The following is an 11373-nucleotide window of genomic DNA, read 5'->3' on the forward strand; positions in this document are numbered from 1 at the left end:
TGATTATTACCACTTCCGCCAGAAGATCGACGTGGCTATTTTCTTACCAGTGTCACGTTCGAGAAAGTGCGAGTTGTTTCAGAGCAAACCTCATAAAGACCGCAAATATTGAGAGAAGCCGATGGACATGAAAGAAATGAGTATGATACGTCATTCAAAATGACGGACTTGCTATGCAAAAGTTATCACAAACAGTTAACATCAACACACAATCTCAGCTAAAAGGACAAAAACCACGCACGTAATCTTTAAAGAGTTTAATTGGAAATAATATTTACTGGGTTTGGCTATGGTCCATTATCAATCACACCTGAACATCGCCAAGAGTAAGAGGCGTTCTCAAATTTCGTATCAATCAAACTCTCTATATAAATGCAGCACTCGCAAGTTGAAAGATCTTGTCCAGCTCTCATTTGAGAATGGCTAACTAAAGTCCGACCGCGATGTTTTATAAGTGGATGCGTATTATTTTTCATGTTCTTAGAATCGTCGGACTTTGATAGTTAGGTTGCTGTCTTTGCAACGGACTTAACTCGACGAGTGGGTTGTGTGTGAATTTGAATGGACGGGGCTTCCAGCATTGCCCAGAACCGCAATCAGATGATTTCAAGTACATTGTATTTCGGAGGACAGTACTAAATCAGGAGAGTTTTCGCAAAGCCCCCAAAACGCCTGCGCGACAGCCGAACGCATTGTTCGCCATCGTAGTCCAGATGTCGAGCAATGAGACAGGCCTTCGCATGTCGTCGCGTTAGTGTTTCGGGGACTTTGCAAAAACTTCCAAATATTCTATATTCTCTCAGACTCTGAAGCTCTCCACAAGTTGTGCTTTGAGTTTTCCTTTCATTTGCCGTCATGGACTCACTACCAATGCTACTGCTAGGTATTCTCCTGAATAGAGGTTTAGAGTGTTCTTCGGGTGAGTGCGGTATCAGCATATTTGTCGTATTTCCAACCCAAAATCACTGAATGACAGTCTAGCACATCTTTAATCGACCCACCATTACGTTTTGTACCAAAAATCGAAGTTGGCGAATAGCTCATTGGTGATTCTGCGTCGTTTATTCTTGTGCATTCCCATACGCTGCGATGTTGCCAAGGTTATCCAAGCAAAAGGAAATACACAAGAAGAGTATGAGTATGGAAACCACTCTGCACCCTGACTGTAAACGGCACGTTTTTGTTTTTCACTAGCGTCTTCTTCCGGACTCTTGACATGCTATGATAATGTGATCCCGACATGGACGACAGAAACAAACATACGGGTGGCAAAAGCAATTCGAAAACACGATTTCCTCCACGGAAGCCTCGACCAATGCAAAGCGTCTTGTCTCGATCGCTATCGCACGTACAAATCATCAGGTCCACCGGAATCTTGCAACGGAATCTTAGTCACACCCAGCAAAGGCAAATACGATTGCACGACTTACATGGGAGCTGAACTAGAAGACAACTACAGTGATAGGACTCAAACAACGTTTCTGAAGATGACATGTCCAAAACAACCTGGTAGGTAAAGAACTCTTTATTTGATATTCTAACACACTTCGACGACAATGACACATTGGTTTGCAAGCAAATTACGTAGCGGCAAGTCTTCGCAACTGCGGTTTCGATCGCGATGGAGTTGCATGTGCCGTGTTTGATGCGCCTGAACGAAGGCATTCCCAAAACGGAATTTTCAGTATGTTTCGTGCGGAAAAGTTGTTTTATCGAAATTGTAATAGTACGGAATCACTGGTACACCGAGCTTTGAACAGCCGGGTCCTGGACGGTGGAATGCAAGGTTAGTGTCGGTGAAGAGGATCGACAATGAGAGTAGTCTGGTAGGAGGCCAATGTCCAATGGAAGATGCTCGTGCAAGTAAGTTGCCATTTTTCAATTTCGCCAAGTAAGTTGGGCAAAACCGGCAGAGGGGAAGATACTTATTCAAAATGCAATAGGAAGCCAAGGTTAATGCTTTACACTGAATTTTTGGGCTTGTCAACCTCTACATCAGACATGGACGCTATACATGTAGTTCTATGATACTCAATGTTTACAAAACTGGCACTTGGCATCCTACCGTCTTACAATAGCATCTTCAATTCTGAATGTTGGCTAAAGTGCGTGTCATAAGTTTTTCTGCTCAGTGCATAATTGTGTTCAGTGAATAAAAAAACAACTAGTACACTATCAAATACAATAATACAGAGGAAAGACGAATCCAACTAGGACCAACAGAAAATATGCTGGCTCAAGTTTCGCCGGCGACTTTGAACACGGGATATTTTCATATTCCGAACTTTTATAGCTTTTACCATCGTACCAAGCTTTCCCTTTCGTGCAATCGAACCTGATATCAGCGCAAGGTTGACAAGTGTTTGTGGCATTTGTGCTGAAATACCCCTTCTCGCCGGCGATTGGTGTAGCCAGCGACAAACCCTTGAACTCCGAAGGGGTCGCACATACACCTTCAAACTTTATGATGTTGTTTTTAATCACCGTATACAAGGTACAATCGCAATGTATTAGGTTGTCCGTAAGAATAATTCTTGTACCCGTCAACACGCAGGGGTCATGTATTCCAACTTTAGTCAGACCGCAGCCCGCAAGGTTTATCTCCTCCAAGTTTGGGTGTTTCTCGCTTCCTTTGAAAGCCACCAGAGCAGCTGATGTGAACGCCGGGTTTTCCTGAAGATAGATCTTCTTCAAAGCTGGAACGTCCAGTAAGAAATCGCCCGGGAGCGCCTTCAGATTGCAATTTGAGAGAATGATGTTCTCCAAGCCTTTTACACCGCGGAATGCATGCGAATTTATAGTGATGTCCTGATTACCCGACAAAACAATATCCCTGCACGAGATCGTACCGAATGCATCCGCAGCCAGTGACCTGATCTTGTTGGACGCTAATCCGATTTTCTTGATATTTCCGGTGATGCTTTGGATTCCAACCGGGACTTCCGTCAAGTCTTTGGCATTGCAGTTTATATCCAATCCGGCTGACGTTGTTCCGCTACACTTACACGGAGGAGGACATACATCACTGCTATCTCCTGTGCTACATGTCATGACACAGAGTATTAGAACGACCACAGTTTTTCGTGACATTTTCGTGTTGTCGCCAGCAACCTGCGTTTGATAATCATTTCAAACCATAATCAAGCACGCGATGGAGTCCAACGTGTTTCTGTGGTAGTTGTACATGTACGGGATGAGGCCACACTGGAGGCCGTATCAGTTCCTAATATGAGTGATTCGGACTCGAACGCTTTCGGTAAGCCTTTGCGAAACCGTCACTGATCAAACGTTCAGTGTATTCACCAACAGTCCATATTGGAGTAGATGACTCCTTCAGAATCCTTCACTAAACATTGGCATATACCGGCAAACAAGGTGTAGAGACGGTTTTCACCGGCGAAGCTTTTAAACGATGGACATTATGCTATAGTCCAGTCCAGTGCCATGCAGACCGCACCTCGATGTACAGCGTAATCGAAACGTCTAAGTGCGATGTTTTGCGTGGTTCTCAAGTCTCAACGATTCCCGACCATAAGGCATATGACTTATAAAGGTCAGGCATTGTTATCATGTTTGTTTAGGGCATCTGTTTTATATACGTGTACATGTACGCATCTTACATTGTCTTAAAGCCAAAACAAATACTGAAAAGTAGTACGACAATGCTAAAGTAATCTATCTCACGATTTCTCTAGACAAGCTGAAATGCATTCATCAACTGCCTACACTTGTTTGCTGTTTTCTTATTCTTTGATGATAAATCGACCTAGGAAGTACTGTGCGATTATTCTTCGAAAACTTGATCTATTTGTTGAGAACTTCGACGCCCCTTTTCAAATGTTTGGTCAACCGGCTATGTGAAAGCTCTGTCAACTGTTCAGAGTGTTAGTGTTGACTCTCAAAGATCAGGTAACAAGAAAGTCATGGTATACATATGCAGGTACGCCGACGGACGATGTAACAAATGTTGAGGATTGTCCGTGGGAGTGACACCACCATTGCTGGTTCGGTCTTAGAAATAAGGTTTTTGAGCATCGAAGGGATTTTTCATCAGCCAACGCAAATGTTTACCCTCGAAAGATTTTTCAGGAATACAAATAAGTCCTAAAGGTTTCTACTTCAGCCTTGTTTTCCCTGAAAAACGTCTTGGGGCTGAATAGCTATGTTGGCTGAAAAACCCTTCATGTGTTTTCTAGAAACTCTACCCTGGCGATTTTCGTACATTTGGCCTCCGATGGTGCCAAAGATTATGTTCTCCATCGGCAGTTTGAAGACGAGACAAGACGCGACAGACGGCCTGTGGTCGGCAATCGAAAACTATCATTTCAAGATGGCTATCGACAGTCCAGCTCGATGAATCGGGAGAGAGAAAAAACCTTAGGGTCTAGAAATAGAGATGATGTCCATGTATCAGATTTCAACCTGAATGTTCTATTTAAAGCGCTTTACCGCTGGTTCCATTTATACATATATAATTTTTTTTAATTTAACGTCTATTTTGACTTCATTATATTCAAAGTATAATTTTTTCCAGTTTTTGTATTTGTTGCATTTGATATAATAGTAATGAACCCTCGGGCCATTCAGCATCATTCGAGATTTTCTCTGGCATCATTGTAAACTCACTGTTTCGTCCTTATTCAGGAGTGTCACTTCTCCTGCCTTATGGAACTGTTCCACGGCGTTTGCAGTGTGTTCAGCCAGGTCTTGGATAGCGTCATGGTGTAGATATATTTCCTTCCACTTTCTGTCCATATGCAGCTTTTTCCTCGCTGTCAGGAGCTAAACAGCTTTGGAATATGTCTTCATAAGTAAGTATATCGATAGCATGAAGCGCCATTAGACACGTTTAATCGAATTTAGTTCAACTTTAAATCATAAAAAGAAGTTGTATAAAACGACGCAGAAAGAAATGTTGTTTCGATGCTGTGGCCAATTCCTATAGGCCTACCAGCGCGTCGACACTGGCATCATGTAGTCATGTAGCCACTGTCGGTGCAGTTCTGGTGCAGCAACAACTGTAGGAGCTTATCGTAGCACATCTGTATTGCCTTTATGCAGGAGGATCTTTGATGATAAAACAGACATGGAAAACGTCAATCCAACCGCATTGCCCTACCATAACACAACAGAGAGTCTGGAAGGGCCCTTGAAGGCGACCTTGTCGCCTCATGACCAATATATCGTGGATGTCCTCAAGGTTATTTACGACAACATGGATCACCTCCGAGAGATCATTTTCACTTTTGGTGTCCCTGGCAACATGTTGCTGTTCCTGGTGATGATACAGCGGAAGAACCGAACCTCGTCCACTTGTATCTTCATGGCAGTGCTGGCGATCGTGGACACTTGTACTTTGCTAGGGTTACTCATCAATTCAAAGAAACTGATCAGTGCAGGTATGTAAGAAAGTGGCCAATCTTCTTTTATCACAACAAATCACCCACTACTTGAATCTATCCGATGAATTCGGTAAAGCGTAAGAACCTATGCTGGGGATCCGATATCTATGGCTCCAGCCAAGTCTGTGCTGTGTTTCCGTCAGGTTGAAAGTAATCGCAGAAGTAAGCTTTTAATTGGCTTGTATTTTTATCTCCTTCCATACATGCAGGTCTTATCGAGAAGGTCAACGTATGTAAACCAATTGCATTCATCAACAATGCATTCTCGTCTGCTTCCTGTTGGATCATCGTCGCTATGACAACTGACAGACTAATCGCTGTCACATGGCCTCTAAAAAGTGGAACCCTCTGCACGGCCGGGCGAGCAAAGAAAACCGTTCTGGCGGTTTGCATCCTATGTTTGACTATAAATTCGCATTTTATATTCACTCAAAGTTATGTATGTAATCCTAACACAAATCGATGCACATGCACACAGCATGCATTCGGGTCTGAGGCGGCTGTCACTGTCATAAGATGGTGCGATTTCGCTGTCAATTCTGTCATCCCCATCTCGAGCTTATGCGTCCTGAATATCCTTATAGTAAGAGCTTTTAGCAAATCACAGATCCAACAAAAAGGGTTACACACGAGTACTGGAGACACCACGAAGATAAATGATAAAGAAGGTGCCAAATCGAAACAACTCACACGCATGCTGCTCATTGTCAGTGTGGCATTCATCGTGACCGTGACTCCACATAGAGTCGGCCGCTCCTTGGAGTCTGTGTTTCCTCAAACTACGACAGTGGGTAACGCGGCGGTACGGGTGGTAAGGAGTTTTAACAATCGCCTCTGGTACGTCAACAATGCCATCAACTTTTACTTATATGTAATCGGCGGAGGCCGAAGGTTTCGACAGGATTTGAAGACGCTTTTCAACTGTGCAAAATGACATTTACGCAGCAATGTTTCTCACTGCAGAAAAAGGCAATTAGCTGCTTTGCTGTCCAGTGCCGTTCGGTTAAGAAGATTGACATCGTCAAATTTCTTCTTTCAGTGGATTACTGCTTTTTATCTTTCAATAATTATAAAAGTTTTGTGTGAGTGGAATGGGGCACCTGACGTATCTATTCATGAAATACACAGACTGGTCGAGTACACCAATCGCTCTGTACTGCCCTATCAGGATGGGTTTTTTTTAGATTATGGTTTCATCTTTCGTTAGACATGTGCATGACGATTCGAAAAGAGCGGCAGATTTGCAGTGCATGCTTTGAACAGATCTGGTGCTAATTTAGGAATGGTTTGCTCAGTCTGAAACTAACGGCCATGATGAAAGACTTTCTGTGACATATTGGGTAATAATGTCTTCATTCAAGTTGGTAAAAGTTACAATCTTTAAAATTTCAATTTGTGAATTGATGTTTCTATCAAGGTTAACATAAGGTACGTCGAAAAAGAGATAATTCATTCTCCTATAATAGTTGAAATTATTACAAGTAATCTCTACGATTTTGCGGGGAGGGGTTATTCCACCGGAGCTGCCGTCATACATAATGTCCTTCCGAATTTTTTAATCATCATTTCCCGCTCTTCAACCCAGCACTTCTCCACCGATCCATGGCTAGTTATCCTTGATAGAGAGTGTCCTGCTTCCAGAGATGTCCGATAAGGCAGCTACCGCTACTGAGACTGATGGCTAGCTATAAAACAGCTCTTTCCAGTTTGATTAGGTTAGAGTAATTATGACAACTCCCCAGCTGCTACGATCCACTGTCCATCCCGGAAAATGCTAAGTGTCAACCAATAGCACAGAGATGCCAATGCAAGGGTATAATCGGGTGATGATAGAGCTGCTGGTACATTAGTATCACTCTCGATACGATGACACGCTAATTTGCTATAATAGGAGTATGCTGGACCATATAAAAAAGATATGTTTCTCATCAGGGAAGGTCGCTGCTGTACATCACTCGGCCTTGTGTTATATAAAACTTGGCAAATTGGATATTAATCAGAACTAACTGTAATTAGTAATGCTAAGCAAATGATTCGTCTCTAACGAGGAAAATTCTTTTCTGTATATCGCTCGGCAGTGGTTGGAAACTAAACATTTTGTGTTCTTTACGTAGTATACGATCGAAAAGGACTCAACTAAGTTTTGGCAGGAAACGAATAATCTTCGTTAAGCCGATGGTGAGGAAGAAGAGTTTTCAAGTAAGTGAATATACTGTGGAGACGCTATTTACATAGATTCACACAGTTTCACATAGACCAATCGCACGCAATATAAGTATTAGCATTTCGTAGAGGCGCTCGCTCTTTAACCAGCTAAATAGCGTCTACACGATATTTATATGAAACGCGAGATACATATGCCCGGGACGCACTATCGGAGGTAAGATTTTCTGTCCAAACCTGATTCAATTTTTAAGTCCTCTTTGAATGTCCCAGTTAGCACGCCCGCTCGCTCGGATGATGGGGTTTTCGCGTTGTAACAGTTCTGTTTCTCTTTTCTCTAACAGGCAACCCCCCTAGCAGACGAGACGCAAGGGAAAGATGACGAGCAAAGACCTTGGATCGTGCTGCAGTCATTGCGTGGGCTTCTTCATCTCCCTAGCCAGTGCCTTTTTCACCGCCCTGAACGGTCTAATATTCGTCTATGTAGAACCGTACGGATTCAATGCGATTCTGTGCAACTTCTATCGCTTCGCCTTGATGACAATAATATCGTTGTTCTTAGTTTTACTGAAAGGCGAGACGTTGATTGTGAAGAGACCGCTCCTGTGGTTTGGTTCCTTCTTTTTCTCTTGCAAGAGTTTGCTGTTTTACTTAGCCATAGCTTACTCCGAGTTGTATGCTGATGTGTACGCTATCAATACGCTTCAGGTCGCTTTCGTTGCCCTATTGGGATGGCTGATTCTAGGTGAACGGTGCGATTTTGTGGATCTGATCTTGATTGCGCTCATTATGGTTGGAGCTGTTATCATTATTCAGCCACAGTTTATCCGAAACTTGCTACATGAACCAGAATCGGCGGAGAATCGGTGCAACAAGCCAACGCACATTTGGGAGAACAGGACGCACGAGCTGGACCAATATTTCAACTCTACAGACGGAACGTTCTACCTTGAGTTAAACACGATTCCTGGCTTTAACAATGATACGGCTATAGGTGGACTGCAGAATGTTCTGAGTAACTTTTCGAACACATCAACCACATTGGAAGCGCTCTCAAACACCGACACTATTTCATACGGAATACGACATAATGCATCGTGGATATCTGATAAATCTGTTCAAAATGTGCATGTAGAATGCAACAGACTTCTTAGTGGCCTATTAGCTGTGCTCTCCACCGTAAGCATGGCTATATTTTACGTCTGCCTCCGGACAACTAAAGACGTCTTCCTTGGGACTGTCGTGCTGTATAAGAATTTCACAGGTGTTATCATGACAGTGATCCTTGCATCGTCTCTTAGAATGTGGACCTTTCCCGCCCAGGCTATTCCGTGGTTGATTCTGCTGACCCTGTGTATATCTGGCGGGCTGAGTTTCGGCCTTTCTGTGATAGCACTACGACGAGAGAAAGCTGCCGTGGTATCCATTGGGAGAACCTCACAAGTCATCTTCAGTTATCTTATGGAGATCACGATTCTGCGTCATCTTCCAAACTTACTAAGTTCTGTTGGTGCATCATTGACTGTCGTTGCTTCGCTTGTGTTCTTTCTGCGTCGCCTTTACAGAGTCGATGGAGAGGAAGAGGTCAAGAATGAGCATACGCCGATCCTGAATGGTGCGGCACCAACGGATGTGACGTCGCAGGAATTCGGGATGGACAACCTAGGACACAATATCGACCAGGCGAAACTCGCAGAGGCGCCGTAGTGACTCGCCCTCTTCCTCTCCATGTAGTCACGCGCAAAATATTACTACCGTTTGTACTTGAATGTGGGGAAATCTAAATGCAGTCGCAGGGTACTTCTCGAGAAGCAAAGCTCATGCAGGGTGTGAGTGCAATAGCTTCATAAAGCAAATGTGTCTAAAAGGTGAAGCGGGTGCTTTTCCATTCAAGAATGCCAATTGATCGAAAAGGAACAGCAATTCAACAGTAAACAAAACTTTAATTTCATGCAGTTACAAAAATGTCATTTCGTCCGTGCCAATTCAAATTTGCCAACAAAAGAGAAGGTAGATGAGGCCCTACTAACATGCATCAATTAAATCCGACGAAACTGAGTTTCACTCCTTATGATTATTTTCCATTTTTGGCTGAGAAATACCATGCACAATATACGAAACTTGAACACTTTCTCCCTCGTTTAGTCATCAGAAAGTGACACCATACCAGCAGTGGTGTCCGAGGGATTATTACGACATTACCTTGGTAAGATTATTGGTTGAAGATTATTTGTTTGCATGGGAATGATGGGATACATATAAGCGAACTTTGTTAGATTGAAATGTATACGTGTATCATAAATGTCATAGATAATATAAATTAATCATCAATCTATACTTGACGTCACTGGTTGGAAGAACCAATACTTGTTTCGCATGCATTTTCATCACAGTTAATGCTTTCCAACAGAATATATAGTAATCAGTAGTAACAAGCTGTCTAACAAATCAACAATCAACAATACCCAACAAAATGGTAATAAATAACTAATAACTAGTGAAACACATCTACAAAGCGTTCAATAATTGGAAGGGAACTCATCCTTATACGACATTTAAAGCTAAAAAACCCTTACTTTTAGAGAGCATTTCTGGAAACTACTATAGTTTTTTGACAGAAAGTCAGCGACTCGTCATGTTTACAGTGAATAGGTTATATCAAGACTTAATAAAGACCAGTCTTTAGTATTTCTTGGCAATATTGAATGTAACAATAAAAATGCTTATAACAACAACAAAAACAACAACAACAACAACAACAGTATTTCTACATTTTTCGAGCATTCGTCCGATTCAATAAATTTCTTGAAAATCACATTTCGGACGTCATTATACATTGATCAATTTCAAATTCTTCTCGGATAACGAGTGCATATACATGTACATAAAAAATATGATGAGGGTTACAAAACTTCTAATTGCGAAACTGCAGGAAGCAACAACATAACATGCAAGACTATGGAGAACATGAAGTGACACAACGCCAGCATTGCGTAGCTAACGCCACTTGAACAACGTAACACATGCTAAAGACAAAACGGTGGCTCTCAACTTATGAGGTTCCTGACGGGATTAGCAAACGGTTTGATTGGAATCTCCTCTTGCTCGTCACTGGTGTGATCACTGTCGGGCCTGCACTCATCAGGATTGCCCGTCAGGCCTGGCAAAATAATTTGACGATATTAGGCTATGTGTAGACCCAGTCACTCGATATAGGACTTTTCTTGGAATCCAAGGGTCGTCAGACAAGGCTATTTACGTTACCCCGCACAACCACGCCCTAACGCAGTAAGGACCAGATTTTCGGTAACAATAGACTCGCTCGATGGTTGGTAACAATAGACCCGCTCAATCTTTTGTAACAATAGACCCGCTCGAGCTCTAGTATTAACAATAGGCCCGCCCGATCTTTTATGACTGATGAAATTGAGGGGTGTAGGGAGTGCATTGCATCCCTCTATTAAATTAGTTTCAAAAGACCGGGTGGCTTTATTGTTACAGGGAAATTCCTTCCTCACTGACACTCTGTAGTAGTACGGTCAACTTCTATTTGACACCGTGTCAACTAGCCCCTTGGTACTGTAGACGGTGTAGACTGAAGTTGTTACTCAGTAAAGAAAATATTTTAAGTGGTTTCTCTTGCCAATTCATATGAAAAATCGTCTGCGTCTGGTGCTTGGAATATTCTCTTCCTCAGATAAACATACATGACATAGCGATGAAACTACATTTATACGTATAAAGAAGGCTACTGCTCCGCCTTTTAGTTACAACTCGGCTCTTAGTTTCAATGCTACAGTGTTCTTGG

General features: G+C 42.5%; 1 protein-coding gene across 4 annotated transcripts; it reads left to right on the forward strand.

Moving 5' to 3' along the window:
- Positions 1-339: 339 nt before the first annotated feature.
- Positions 340-10741, forward strand: LOC135491453 (uncharacterized). 4 transcript variants are annotated; one of them, XM_064777347.1, is made up of 4 exons: positions 340-540; positions 804-919; positions 1195-1509; positions 7910-10741. In XM_064777347.1, exon 4 carries the CDS (start codon positions 7944-7946, stop codon positions 9270-9272), a length of 1329 nt encoding a protein of 442 aa, XP_064633417.1. In that variant the 5' UTR covers positions 340-540; positions 804-919; positions 1195-1509; positions 7910-7943; the 3' UTR covers positions 9273-10741. The 4 variants fall into 4 exon arrangements, with proteins under 4 accessions (XP_064633417.1, XP_064633414.1, XP_064633416.1 ...); XM_064777345.1 differs by lacking the exons at positions 340-540; positions 804-919; positions 1195-1509 and adding exons at positions 4503-4811; positions 5062-5399; positions 5612-7601; XM_064777344.1 differs by having other exon boundaries at positions 340-919.
- The last annotated feature ends 632 nt before the right edge of the window (positions 10742-11373 follow it).

Source organism: Lineus longissimus, chromosome 7 (genome assembly GCF_910592395.1).
Source record: "Lineus longissimus chromosome 7, tnLinLong1.2, whole genome shotgun sequence".
NCBI classification, from domain to species: Eukaryota; Metazoa; Nemertea; class Pilidiophora; order Heteronemertea; family Lineidae; genus Lineus; species Lineus longissimus.

Excerpts from the sequence above, each read along its gene's own strand:
- LOC135491453 (XM_064777346.1), top strand. The coding sequence starts at position 7,944 with ATGACGAGCAAAGACCTTGGATCGTGCTGCAGTCATTGCGTGGGCTTC.